This window comes from Felis catus, chromosome A3 (assembly GCF_018350175.1).
Source record: "Felis catus isolate Fca126 chromosome A3, F.catus_Fca126_mat1.0, whole genome shotgun sequence".
Classification (NCBI taxonomy): domain Eukaryota; kingdom Metazoa; phylum Chordata; class Mammalia; order Carnivora; family Felidae; genus Felis; species Felis catus.
In genome coordinates this window covers 2,110,705-2,125,156 of record NC_058370.1, presented here as the reverse complement: position 1 = coordinate 2,125,156, position 14,452 = coordinate 2,110,705, and the positions used below count along the sequence as shown (strand labels likewise).

Sequence of the window (14,452 nt, the reverse complement as noted above, 5' to 3'; positions counted from 1 at the left end):
GGCTCCCCCTCCGTGAGGACATCAGCCCCCTTCTGGGGCTCTCCGGGTACCTGGCACCACGGAACCCCTAACAGGCCACCATTTTCAGTGTATCTGTGGGCCTGAGGGGAGGTGGTCGGCTCCCTCCCCTGCACCCTGAGACTCCTGAGAGCAAGTCTGCACTTTTCTGAAGGCCTGCCCAGCCCCGCGGAAGGCATGGGCACGGGGGACAGACCAGATGTTTCCGCCCTTGGCCTGCAGCCACCCCAAGGTGTGCTCGTCCCAAGGGGGTCCCCACGCGCGTCAAAGCCCACGTGGTGTGAATACCCCTGGGACACAAAGGTCTGATGACACGGGACATGGAGATGGAGGTCTAGGCTGTCTGCGTGATTGAGAGAAGGGAGAAACGTGTTTGCCTTTCCTGAGTTCCTTTTTATTTACTTTAGGAAAATGGTTGGCCAGCGGCCCGGCTGTATTTATAGAGGGAGCAGGCCGGTGAAGCTCAGGGCCACGGTGACACTCTGCCCCGACGAGCCCAACCTCAGGAGGTGCCGGGCGAGTGCGGCGGCCGGCACCCGGAGAAGCCCAGACCCTCGTGGCCCACCCAGACTCGGTCGGGGCCCCGCTCAGAACCCCGAGGCTTCAGGATTTGTGAGCTGAGAGCCACTGGGAGAAGTCCTCCGGCTTCCAGCTCTTGGCGGTGGAGGGAGGGCGCGCCCCTGCGAAATCCGGACGCCCTTGCCCCCCTGCAGCCTCACAGCCTGCTTTCTGAGTCACAGTGGCCTTTCCTGACGCACACGTCCGGCGTCCCACACATCACAGGGCGAACAAGTGGCCTTATCCCACGCCGCGGGGGCTGCGTGTGGTTGGTGCGGTGCACAGTGGGGCCAGGACCTGGAGGGTTCCCTTGTGCCTCTAAATTCTCCTCCTGGTGTGAACGTCTGCAGCCAAGGGCAGAGGGTTAAGCACGTTTTGTTTATTTGTGTGTTTTTAGTTTACAAGGGCCCAGGGGCGCCTGGGTGGCTCAGTCGGTTGAGCGTCCAGCTTCGGTTCGGGTCCTGATCTTGCAGTTCGTGAGTTCCAGCCTCGCGTCAGGCTCTGTGCTGACAGCTCGGAGCCTGGAGCCTGTTTCGGATTCTGTCTCTCTCTCTGTCTCTGCCCCTCCCCCGCTCATGCTTGCTCTCTTTCTCTCTCTCTCTCTCTCTCTCTCTCTCTCTCTCTCTCTCTCACGCACACACAAATAAATAAACATTAAAAATTTTTTTTTTAATTAAAAAAAAAAAAAACCCACAGCCCCAAACTGCCCTTTTGGTGAAATGCAGTAAAATTATAAAGCGGGTCTGGAGGTCATCGGGAATTGCGCCCCTTCTGGCGGGCTCCCTCCTCTGCACAGAGGACTTGGGGCGGGGGAGGTGGCCTCTGGGGACAGGAAAGAGGGCCATCTCTCTACCTGGGCCTTAGCGGCGGCGAGTGATTTCATTAGCTCCGTCCTGATGTGAAGGTGCTAATGAGAGGGAGGCTGGCGGTTCTAAAAATAGTCGGTCCTGTTTCCTGGCTGTGAAGGGCACCCCCGGGCCTGGCTCCCCTGAGCCCTGGCTGTCAGCTCCAGGTCTTCCTCACCACCTCACGCATGTGGCATTCAGTGTGTGACAAGAGCCCAGCCCCCGGCCCTGCACAAGGGCGCTCGTAAACCCAGAGGGGGTGTGCAGGGCGCCCCAAACCCGCCCCTCTCGCAGCCGCAGGCCTGCGTGGGCCCCGGGTGCCGGGCTCCCGTCGGTGGGGCCAAGCTGTCCGGCGAGCCCCGCCTGGGCTGTGGCGGCCTGTGCCACACGTCCCAGGACACCCAGCCCAGCGGACGCCTCCTGAAGGCAGCAGTGTCTGCCTTAACGCTATAATGACCGCCATCACGTTTGGAAGGACAGGGAAGGGGCGCTCCTGGTGGCTGGGGGTCAGGCGAGCAGCAAAGCGGGGGGCCCCCCTCAGCCCCGGCCCTGCCACTCACTGGCCATGGACCTCGGGGTCCAGTGACCCTCTGTGTTTCTGAGCTTCACTCCTGTGAAACAGAAAATCCCAGGACTCATTACGGGTTTGTGAGGGTTCGGCGAGGTCACGTGCTCCTGGCGCCTGGCAGGGACCTGAGTGAGTGAATGAACGAACGAATGAATATTCACAAAATGTTCCTTCGTGACAGTTCATGAAACGTTGCTTTCACATGTTCAATAAAACATACCCTTCTTTTCTTAATGGTCAAAACATCACCGCTGTTTCTCCACATGGGCTCCCAGAACCTTGGACGAGAAAGCAGAGGTCCAGACGGGGACAGCCACCCCTCCCGGGTTCTCGATGCACCTCCATTTCCTGGAGCTCACCCCCAACATTTGGGGCCATTAGGACGACTCCCACATCCCTGCACGTGGAGATTTGGACCGAGCGGCCCCTCCTGCCTCCCTCCGGTGACCCTGGGCAGAGCCCATGCAACGGTCCTGGGCCTCGCTGGACAGAACACCCGTCCCCAGCCCTCCTGCCTGGCTGGGCGCCACCAGCGGTCATAGCCGTTAAGGTCGATGTCCTCCGGGGGGCCTCCTGCAGCGTGTTTTAATGGGGCCTGGTCGCGTCCCCTGCTTGGCTGGGGTTGGGGGGACCGGCCGACGTCATGGTCTGCTCAGGCCCCTGCGAGGGTGGGAGGGCCGCCTTGCTGGAGACGTCTCCACGCTCGTTCTGACGGGACATCAGTGCGAGGTACTAATGAGGAGCTCAGACGGCTCCCCGGGAAAGCACTGAGGCATAAATAACCCCCCTGAGACCTTGAACCTTTCTCCGCCACCCCATTTCGGCATCTCCAACGCACCTGCGCCTTTGTTTTCTTGAACAGAGGACTGTTAATTAGTACCCGGACCTAGAGAACTCGCTGTCCGTGCGTGAGCTGAGGACCGTGCTGAGACTGGTCCCCCACCCTGGGTCCCCACGCAAGGGCCGCACGCACACCCTGCTGCCTCTCCCTAAAGTGCCTCCAGTTCACATGGCACCAGAAATACGAAATAAGGTCGTCAAGAGTCCTTGAGGGCAATATGGAGCCTGGGGGCATGCTGGAGGACACAGGTCACTCGGACTAGGGCACACGTGCGTGGCCACTTTGGCTGGTTTTTCTCGGGCAGAAAGAATGTCCTAGAAGAGACACAGTCAGTGATGGCTGGGGCATGGCGTTCGATTCATTACGAGGAAACCCAGCGGGAGAGGCAGGTTTTATGTTACCAGCCGTAAATGAAACGGCATGAGAGGCTCCAGTGTTTTGCTTCCAGATGGGATTTTTAACATTTCTGAGATGGCGTGTTTTCTCTGGAGAAGGTATGTCTAATGGATAGTGAATATCCATTTTTAATAGGTTTTTTTAAGCAGTTTTAGATTTACGGGAAAATAGAGCAGAAAGCTCGGAGGGTTCCCATCCGCCCCTCTCCCCGACCCCGCACAGTGTCCCCCCTGATTCACACCTCGCGTTCGTGGGGGGTGTCATTATAGTGGGCGTGAGGCGGTGTTGATGGGTTATTGTTAACTGAAGCCCGTGGTTGAAGTTGTACTTGCCATGGGTTTGGACAAGTGCATAGTGCCACGAATCCGCCCTCCGCACCGCCGTGGCCACCGCTGATCCGCTTACGGTCTCCTTAGTTTGCCCCTTCCGGAACGCCGTGGAATCTGAGTCACACGGCGTGGTGCCTGTTCAGACTGGCTTCCTGCACCTTGTGATGTGTCTCCCCCTGGCTCCTTAGTTCATCAGATATTCATTTCCGAAGCTCCTGGAAATGGGATTTGTGCATTTATCCCCCAGCATCTCTCAAGCACCTGCTGGGCGCCACGGCCCTGGAGGTTGCCGTGAGGAGTGCAGGCCCTGTGCCCAGCAGCCCGAGCTCGCAGGCTGGCGGCCGTGGCCGGAGCCAGACGAAGCAAGCAGGGTGGCCAGCTGTGGGGACACAAAGGACAGCCCCCCACAAGCTGCAGGGGAAGGGGGGGGACTTGGAGCGTGGCCAAGGCTGGGCGGGAGGGAGCATCCCCGCGTACGGCGTGGAGACACGTGGTATGTGTTGCGGGGAGAAACACGCCTGGGTGGCCGAACCCCGGACGGCACGGAGGGGGACAGGTGGGGCAGCTCGGGTGGCCGATGGTGGAGACGCTTGCCCCACACAGGACCCCTGAGAGCACGCACCCCACTTGCCCCTACGAAGCTGGAGGCAGAGGCTTGGACACATTCTGTGCCCGGAGGAAGCTTGGCTGTTATTTTTCACGCTCAGACATGAATAACGCGCAGAGCCAGTTTAGAATGAATCAGCTCGGCTTTGCGTTGTCAGCTGCTGGTTTGGAGACGGGACGGGAGGGCGGAGGGGCCCATGTCTGCGGCGGAGGGTTAGGGTCTTCTGAGCAGGCGGAGGCTCCGGCTCTCGTCGGAACCCTACAAATGGAACGGAGGACGGGCGGCCCAGACGGGGCGGCAGGTGCAGGGGTCGAGCGTCACCCAGCTGGGGGCCTGCAGCTGTGACGGCCAAGGGCCAGGGAGGAAGGGTCGCACTTGGTTTGAATGCACGTGAATTCAAAGTTTCTGTTTTTAAATAACGTTTCTGTTTGTATTTGAGAGAGAGAGAGAATGAGCGAGAGACAGAGAGAGAGAGACAAAGTGTGATTGGGGGAGGAGCAGAGAGAGGGAGGCACAGAATCCGAAGCAGGGTCCAGGCTCCGAGCGGTCGGCACAGAGCCCAACGCGGGGCTCGAACTCACGAGCTATGAGATCACGACCTGAGCCGAAGTCGGACGCTCAACCGACTGAGCCACCCAGGCGCCCCTCACATCAATTTAAAGTTCAAAAGGCCCTGTCGAAATTCCAACAGTGCTCATCTCATGGACGTGTCCTCCGAGGGGTGGGTTCTCCTGGTGCTCGTGAGGTCGCAGGTGGCATCGTGGAGGGCAGCAGGGGACTCCCGGCACTAGGACATCTGCAGTGAGAGGGGCACGACCTAGCCCATGAACGCCTAGCGCACGTGTCCAGGACATGTCCTCCCGGGTGACGTGCGCTAGCCATCTGCACGGGGGGCCCCCCTGCCTGTCTCCCCACTTCCTCCCTCGCACAGTTCAGGGCTTGGCACGGGGCACCCGCTGTGCAGAAGGTCAGCAGGTTCACACGCACTTTGCTGCAAATGACACTTTTCCAATTTCCATGAACACGTGGCTGCTTCGGGAATCTGGACGGGGCAAGACAGTGGCAGAGGACAAGACGACCGGCCGCGAGTCCCCGGACTCCGTCCTGGCCCCGAGGCACCCTCGACAGGTTCCGGCACATCTGCGGGTGGCCACGTGCAGGCCGATTGCTCCCGGGCGTCAGTCCGGTGGGGCACAGGCTTCCTGGACTGCAAGTGGTGGACACACAGGTTCCACGACCCGGCCTCCTGCACCCCACACACAGGAACCCCGCTTCTGCCGTGCACCGTGGTCGTGGGCTCGTGTCGAGCGGAAGGCCCCACGGAGGAAGGGGCATGTGCAGCATCGTGTCTGTGTTTAAAAACACGGGTCAGAAAACAGTCCGGAGGGACATGCAAGGGTCCCGGTTGCCTGAGGTTTCAGTGAGGCCCCCGTGCGTTCGGAGGCCGCAGGGGCAGCGGCAGACGTGAGGCCTGTGAGGCAGCCCCTTCTTAGCGGGGGTCCCACTTGGGCACCGCCAACATACATGACCCACATTAACAAAACCCGCCAAACATCCCTCTGCTTTTTACTATCCCTGTGCCCCAGCAACTCTAAAGACGTCCGTGGGGGCAGACAGGTTCACATCGCACGGCCTCTGTCCCTGGGAAGCCACTGGAGAGCATGAAGCTCCGAGAGAGAGGGGTCAGCAGCTGAGATGAATCCGGGAAGACTCCCTGGAGGAGGCTCACGTGGCGGTGAAGGGTGTTGCGGGCAAGGGGAGCCTGTGTGCCAAGGCCCAGTGCTTGGAGCGTTCGGCCAGCAGGGAGGAGGTCCTCTGTCAGGGGCCGGGGGGCTGGTGGGGTGAGCACAGCCCTGGGCATCCAGCCGGCTGACCTCTGTGCCACACCTGTAGGGCAGGGCTTTCACCTGGAGGAAGTGGTGGGAGCTGAGCCCCGAGTGGGGCTGGGGGTGACTGTTTGGCCGTCCTCGCTGAGCCCTTAGCTGCAGCCTCAGCTCACGTCCCTGAGGCAGGGGTCCCTGGGTGGGGGGGTGGGGGCTCGCTGGGGAGAATTGGCGGAAGAGGAGGTGTCCGTGGGGCCCTCGACACAGAGTGGCCCCCACCAGGGCCCCCGCTCACGACCTCCTCTCCAACCTTGATCTTCCCCCCAAGTTCCTGTGGCCCCAGGCTGCCCTGACCTCCTCTGGCTCCCCAGCACCTGACCATACAGGTGCGGTGAGTGTGGGATGGATAGATAGAGGAGGTATGGAGGGAAGGAAGGGTAGGTGGGTGGGTGGGTGGGTGGGTAGGCAGAGGGAAGGAGAGAAGGGAGGGAGGCAGGCAGGCCGACTCTATCGGGTGAAGTTATCCTCAGCACTGTCCCAGCTACGAGCTCGCCTCTGGCTCATTTGATCTCTCTCGGCTCACCTAACAAGGAGAAGAATCAAAAGGGCCCCGTCTCATCAGCACAACGCAGTTCTCCAGTGGAGGCACAGCCCACGGCCTCTCTGTAAATGTCAGGCGGGCGCTGCCGTAGACGAGGCAGAACCGCGCGCCCCTCGCCCGCGGTTCCCGGCGTGCCCCCCTCTTCCCACGGAGGAGCAATTAAAAGGGATGAGGGTAAAGGGTTAAACGTGGGGCCTCTCGAGGAGGGGTGGCGGGCTTCCTTTCACCGGCGCGTTTTCTGCATCAGCCGGGCGAGCGTGGCCGCACACGTCTGCTGTGAGCCAGCGGGGCCGGGGCCGGGGAGGGACGAGCCGTCCAGGTTTTTGCACCATCCTGGGGAAATGAGAGAGGCGGCACGCCGAGTGTCGGGGCGTCGATTAACGGAGCACTAAAAGCGCCCGGGGCCCGTGTGCAGAACAAGGGCATCTTGTAAGGGGGTCAGTAGGGCTCGCGGGGTCACTCGAATAAACGAATGCGTTCTAAAACATAATTAACCGTCTTCCGGCACGTGGAGGCCGCTTCGCATTACGGTGAGGGCCCGGAGTAGTTCGTTTTTGTGGTGCGGACATTCTGTGGGTCGGTGACACTCCCAGGAAATTCCAGAAACACCTGGAGCCCTGAGCTCTCCCAGCGTCGTGCAGACATCCCACACGCGGACAGACGCGGCTCACTCCTGTCTGTTTAGTCAGCGATGCCAGTGAGCTTCTGGAGCTCGAGCTCAGACGTGGCCTCCTTCGGGAAGCGTCCCTGCACCCCCGAGTGCCCTCCCTGCCCCTCACTTGGGACCCAGGTGTCTGCACTTTGTGTGCAGTTGTGACACCGTGCACCGTTCTCCACGAGGTCAGCACTCCTGCCCCCGGCACCCCCGTGAGCACCCTGGTCTGTGCCTGGGGCCGAGACGGTGAGAGCTGGGGCCAGGAAGGGGGAGGGCTGTGGGCGAGGGCCACATGCCTCGGGCTGGTCCTCAGGCCTCTGTGGCAGAAGGACGGGCCCTTCTAGGGAGGTCTTTCTCCATGGCAGTCCCGCAGCCAGGACCTGGGGACTCAGGGAGCCCCAGGAGCTGGTTTTCATTGACACAGAACTCATAGACCATACATCTCGCCATTTCACAGTGAACAGTGATGCTCAGGATGGTCACGGTGATGAGTGGCCGTCACCTCTAAGTAGTTCCAACGCTTTTTACCGCCCCGAAAGAGACCCTGCACCCGTTAGCGGCCACTCCCGCCCTCCTCCCCCAGCCCCGGGCGCCACCAGTCTGCCTTGTGGCTCTGCGGGCAGCCCTCCGCAGGCAAGGCCAGTGGTCACGGTCCCCAGGTGGCCTCGTAGTCAGCAGGCTATTTAAGCTGGTTGGATGACCCATGAGAGGCCCCCTCGGGGGCCCCGGGACCAGGGTGGGGTGGGTCCTAAGGTCCCGTGGGGACGACCTCATTTCCCACCCCCGTGGCGCCTCCCTGCGCGGTGTCCCTGGTTCGTGTGTCCCCTCTGGAGGGACCCTCGCCCACAGTCCTTGTCTTTCCCTCTTCCTTCGCTCCTTCTGTTCCTGGCTCTTGGCGTTCTTGTCCCAAGCAGACGTGTCTGCAGTGGGTGCTGGGGCCTTCTGCTCGGGGTCCTGTGATCCACTCTGTGGCTAAATTTTGAGGACATGCTTCTGAAGTCACAGTGGCGGATGCCTAGCTCAGTTCACTGGGCCGTTTTTATGGCCAGAAAACACTATGACCCTCTCTTCACATTGGCCCCCAAAAGGGGTGTCGTCCACTCAGGACACTCCCTCAGCTCGAGGCTGCTGAGTGGCAGGCGGCCCTTCCTTCCTGGGGCAGAGCTCTGCTGATCCTGCGTGGATTATGGAGGGGGGGTGTCCTAGTTCAGCCGACTCTGAGAGGCTTTGGGCATCCTTTGCAAGCACCTCCCTCAGCCTGTGCTGGTCTCTGCCCGCTTGTTTTCATTCCGGTCACCCTGCAACAGCCCCTGCTACAGTCATGCTAGTTCTGGGGTCCTCGAGACCCCGCGCTGCCTCTGCCACAGGACCTTTGCACATATTGCCGGTGTGGCCTGCCCAAGCCTCACAGGAGCTGTCTCATCCCTCAAATCATAGGGGAAGCATTCCCCGCCCCACCAAGTCTGGGTCAGGCTCTCCTTCGCCACCGGCATGCTTCCCTTGGGAGTGTTAACTTTCTGATGTAATGACTCGGTTCATTTCTGACCCACCCCACACCCTAACCTCTACCTGGCAGCGACTGTGTTTGGCTTTGGTGCCTGTTGTATCTGTAAGTGAATTGTTTCTGGTACTAGAATGAGTGAGTGGGGTTACTCTCGTGAGCTCCGCGTGCGCAGAGCCGCCTTTAGCGTGGGGCAGCGCCTCCCCATAGACTCCACGCGGGTCCTGGGAGGGTAGGGCAGGCAGGGGGCCACGGAATCTCCACCAACCACTCGAACAGGCCCTCCAAGGGGGACCAGGACGGCAGATACTGACACTTACACGGCGCACAGGAACCTGCGTCCGTGACAGATGGCCGGGCAGGTGCATCCCTGCCCTTTATGTGGACCGGCAGCGTCCCAGCGGGGGGACCACGAGCCCGGAATGCCGATCGGACTCCACTCTGCGCTGCCAACCTCCTGGCGAGGGGAGGGGAGCAGGGAGGCGGCCACAGCAATGAAATCCCTCAGGACACTCGGTGCGTTTTCTGGTGCTGAGCCCGCCCCCAGTGTCCAGCCAGGGGTCAGACGCAGCTGCCACCGGCTAAGTGTTGACACGTCAGGAGCGGGGGGGGGGGGGACGCTGGCGGGCGGTGAACGCAGCAGCTCACGCTCTTCCCTGGGCCTCTTCCCGGGACAGAACACGGGCTTGAAGATCAGATGCGTCCCGTCCAGGCCCCGCCTGCCTCCACCGCCAGACGCCAAGAGCTGCTGCGTCCACACCTCCGGCTGGGGAGGGGCAGCGGGGCCCCGGGTGTGGATGCAGATCCACGGGGTCAGAATCCCAAGTGCTGGCTGACCCCACCCATCCTGCTGGGCTCCCATCGGCACCCTGGGGACCCCCGGCCTGGTCTGGGGCCCCCTTACTGGCCCGCACAGCAGCCTGTGGGCCTCAACCAGCCAAGCTGTCATTTTCCGGCCACCCGCGCACGAGCCTCCGCTCTGTTGTGCCCGGGTGGCCCCAGTGCCAGGCACCAGGAGGCCACGGATGTTTATGGGATGGGCGACCCTGCGTGTCCTTGGCTGAGAGCCTTTGCTCCCCTGGGCCACCGCGTCAGACAAGCGGGCACTTACCGGTCTGTCCTGTGCATCCCGGCCACGGCGGGGACAGAGCCAGATGCTCAGAGAGGCCGCTGCTTGTCAAGCGCAGACCTGGGTTCAGGCCCTACCCAGAGGGGCCCGGACGGGCGTGGACGTGGCCGTGGCACACGGCCTCCCCGCAGCACACGTGGCACCGGTGATCTCTGGTGGCACAGGGTCGGCCAGGCGCTCACCGGGGAAGATCCTGGGGCAGGCAGCCCGCCCGAGTCCTGCCCCCAGGGCCCACTCCCCGGCCTCCCCCGCCACGCTGGCTGTGCGGGCCAGGCTGCCACCAGGGGGGCCGTGGCTGTCTGTACTTAGATTATTGGTTTTCGTGTCTCTCAGGACTCCTGTCTCTTGTCAGGTTTGTTTAAAACTAATGGAAGTAATTAGCAAGCCCTAGAGAGACGCGTGCAGCAGGTCGGGGCTGGAGGAGGACGATCCTGCGTCGCCTCCCAGGACAGGAGGACGCAGCTCCAGAGCAGGCCTCCTCCGGGGTTCCCGGGGGCTCCGGGGGAGGGGGGAAACGCGCCCTTTCCCCAGGGGCGACTTTCCCCTCGCAGGTAGTGCTGGGCCGCCCGTTCCAGAGGGGCTAGTGCTGTAGACCCCCTTCCCACCTGCAGATCTCAGGCCTCCCGGGGGCCTGGGGGGCCGCAGCCCCAGCGACCAGGTGCAGGTACCACCCCAGCAGCACAGTTGGTGCTCGAGATACACACAGAGCCGGACTAGGAGGGTCTCCCTGGGGCGGCGTCCGGGAGCCCGCAGAGCCCATCTCCCCCTCCTGCCGCTTCGAGAAGGTGCGGAGCGTCTCCGGGCCTCAGTGTCCCCATCTGCAGAATGGGGACGATGCCGCCTGCCAGCTGTGCCTTCCTCTGGAGCGGGAGCGGCCGTGCCCAGCAGACCACCCGGCGTCCAGCTGAGGGGGCCCTTCCCAGAAAGCCCCGGCCTGGAGCAGGATGGACTTGCAACCCGAATCTACTCCGAGCAGGAGTTTCTCTGCGTTTGTCGGTTGTATCAGCATCGAAGGAAACGTTTCTGACAGAATCTCCTGGGACTTTAAATTGTTTCTGGACTGACCCTGGCCGTTCCCCTCGCTGCCCGGGGCGGGGGGGGGGGGGGGAGCGTTGTGGGGAGGCCTCGCCTCCTGTCATAGCGACTCTGTGCCCGCACTGTCCTCAGCCCCAGGGACACAGTGGGAAGCCAGGACAGCGGCCCTGCCCTCACACGCGTGGCCGTCCGGGTGGACACGGGCAAGAAGCACAAGGCTTCTCCCAGGCAGAACGGGGTGGTGCACTACAAGGGGCAGGGGGCGAGGGCTGGCCCGGCCCTGGGGTCCGGCGCCTTCGGGGTGGGCGGGTGTGGGAGGACCCCGCCAGAAACCTGCAGCTTGGGTGTCTGTCCCGAGCCAGCCTGGAAACCCAGCCAGGGTGGAGGCCATTCTCAGACCCCCATGCCGGCCTGGCCTGCGCAGGAGCTCGCGGGCACGAGGCGCCAGGCAGCACCCTGACCCGAGGGTCGACAGGAGAGATGCTCCGGGCCACGCGGAGCTGCCTCTCCAGAGCCCTGACGTCTGGAGACCGAACCCCCTGCGGCTCCCGGCCCTGCGTGCCGGTGTCCGGGGGTTCCAGGCTGTGCCCCTTCCCCCGTAAGCACCGTGGTCTTGGGGGCGACCCCTCCCAGAGGGCAGGCCAGGTGACAAATGGTTATAGCCAGGCTTCTCCGTGTGCCCAAAAGGGTGCCCAGGGAAAGGCACGGCCTCCCCAGGACCCACGGCACTGCTCTGTGGGGACTGGCCGGGGCCCTGTCAGACAGAGCGGAAACACATCCGCTTTTAACACCCACGAGCGTCGCGTGGCCGCCCGTGTGGGGCAGCCCTCCGTTTACCCCACGGGCTTGCTTGCTGGCAAGCTGCACGTCACAGGGCCTTGCGTGGCACCACCTGTGGTGTCCCGGAGGGTCCCCCGTCCCCTGGGGACACGCGCCATCCGAAGGGCCCCTGGGGACAGCACTCTGCGTTTCCCATTGGGGCCACGCCAACTCTCCCTTGAGCTCACCCACACTCTCTGACGGTGTTTGGATGCCACAGCATCGCCCTTCGGTCTTGAAGAAATGCCGACCCTCCGTCGCTGTCCAGTTCCGTTAGTGTTGCTACAAATGTGCTTTCAGAGAACAAAGGGGCTTATTTATGTATTTTGTGCTAATCTCCCAACATTCCCAGGGCTGTCATTTGTACCCTTGTCAGTGACAATCGGGTGTCAGGAATGATTGATCCAGCTGAGTTTGCGGCTGATTTTAATTTGCTTGCGAATGGTTCCGTAAGAGCAGTCTGGAATTTTCTTGTAATTTGGAATGAAATTCCGCTATACCCCCGTTGGGGGACATGTTTCTGGGGAGCCACGAGCCACCCAAGCCCCCGGGCCTTCTGTGCCCCCCCCCCCGGAGCCCAAGCACACCCTCCCGCCCTCGGGCCAGACCGGGTGCAAACGCCTGGCTTCGTCCCGTTTGAAAACATTTTTATTCGCACCCCACAAGTGGGAGGTGTGGTGACTGGGGGGACGTCTCAGGTGAAGCACGTGAGATGACGGAGCGAGTGCGTTATTTATGCTTTTAAGGCAAAGCGACAATACGAGGTGAACGCAGGGGAGAAACGCGTTATCCACTGTAACCGTGAGATGCGTTTTTTAGTTTCTGGGATAAATAGTAATTAAATCACGTAAGCGGTGACAGTGAAATTGCTTAAAAGCCACTTCTCCCGCCGTAACTGCTGAGAGACCCACATCTTTATAAATACTACGTAACTTTATCCATCGTTTCTATCAGCAGAATGCGGTAGAACTGGCTGCTGGCGCCTCATAATTTACCTACCGTGGTGTCGGTGGCAGTGGCAGAAGCAGTCGTGTAAAAAAAAAAAAAACCCGCGCCGATGTGGCCCAGCGAACGCACGGCTCCCGAGGTGCCTTTTCCCGCGCGGAGCTACGATGACCGGCGACGGAGTCACTAGGAGGGGCGGGCACCTCGGTGCCTGATTCGTGGTCGGGAAGCAAAGCCGTGCACAGGCCACAGCGTCACCGTGCCGGCTGCTTCAGCCGGCGGGCGTCCGGGTCACCCGAAGGCCGCCGCCGGCCCCGGACCCGGCCCAGCCGCCCTGACAGAGCGCGCGGGGGTCGGGTGGGGTCCCTGAGGGAAGACACGCACCAGAGACCACAGCAGATCGCGGCCTCACTCAGAACACCGCTTTGGCCCACTCCTTCCCCAAACCCAGAGTCCTCGGGCTGAGGAAACGGACGCGTCGGGGCTCCGGAGGGTGCTGGGGGCACGAGGTTTGCAGGCAGTGAGCGGGGTCGGACGAGGGAGCGTTTGCGGGCAGAGCATCCCCGTGGCGCCTCTAACGGCCGGACTCGGGGTGGACTGAGACGCGGTGACAGGGGAGGTGGTGTTTCTGAGGCCGGCCGCCCCTTCCCTGGGGGTAGAGAGAAAGCACGTTCCCTGAAGGTCAAGAAGTCAGTTTTAAATCATTGTTTTCCCCCGTGTTGCGCACCAGGAGACCCGCTGTTGAGGTGCAGCCACGTGAGCGCCCGTGACGCCCCCCTGCGCACCGGGCTGGTCCTGACCCTGTCTTCCTTTCCACTTGCAGTCTCGTTCAGCAGCTGTCTGGGGACCAAGGGGACCCAGTATGAGACCAACAGCGTGGACTTCAAAGTGAGGGCGGACGGGACCGTCTTTGCCACCCGGGAGCTGCGGATCCCCTCTGAGCAGGTGGCCTTCACCGTGACCGCGTGGGACGGCCAGACGGCCAAGCGATGGGACGCCGTGGTGCGGCTGTTGGTGGCCCAGCCCTCATCTGCGCGCCCGGCACACAAGGTAAGATGTGGCCCCACGCGGGGCTTGGCGAGTGGCCTCCCTCCTCTCCTTGAGGTCACTGTGGCACAGCATCTGCAGAGTCCCCTGAGCATGGGACACGCGGCCGGCTGTGTCTGCCCAAGAGGACCATCGGACGGCCGCCTTCCCGAGGGACGCTGGCCTCGCGGGCAGGTGCACAGGCCTGGTTTGATACGTGGCTCTCGCCCTCCTGACAGCCTTAAAAACCGAGGCCCCGCATTTCCGTGCCTCACTGGGCGCCCCAAATTCTCCTGCCCGCGGCATTGGCCTCAGGCCTGGGGCTGCTGGGTGAGCGGGAAGTTCCAGCTCGCTTGGCCCCCGGGACAGGCCCGTGACACCCGGGCATCAGCCAGCAGAGGGAGAACGTGGACCGAGACCCTCACAGCTAACAGGGCCCCCGAATTATCCTGATGCAATCAATGTATGCAGCGGGTTAGCAGAAAAGAACATACCTTCAACTGCGTTCCCAGGCAGTCCCTCAGGAAAAGGCCCTGGGAAGCAGAGGGTTAAACCAAGTTGGTCAGATGCCTTCCTGTAGATTTACCCAGGGCCCCAGGGGCAGGCCGTCTGCGAGCTTCCCAGGCCGGCTGATCAGGGAACCCACTTCCTGGAACACCTTGCAAGACGGGTGTGCCAAGGAACCCACTTTGGGAAAACAGGGACCCGTGTGTTGTTTATCCTGTCTTTTAAACAAACTGGAGGTGGTTTACGTTT

General features: G+C 62.1%; 1 protein-coding gene across 3 annotated transcripts in view; it reads left to right on the top strand.

The window, feature by feature from the left end:
• The window catches only part of CDH4 (cadherin 4), a 539,030-nt gene that overhangs the window by 371,653 nt on the left and 152,925 nt on the right, over positions 1–14,452 (top strand). For all 3 annotated transcript variants that reach the window (XM_023251048.2, XM_019826279.3, XR_002740881.2), the window contains exon 3: positions 13,494–13,720. In XM_023251048.2, coding sequence (XP_023106816.1) covers positions 13,494–13,720 — 227 coding nt within the window. The remainder of the gene's footprint in view (positions 1–13,493; positions 13,721–14,452) is intronic.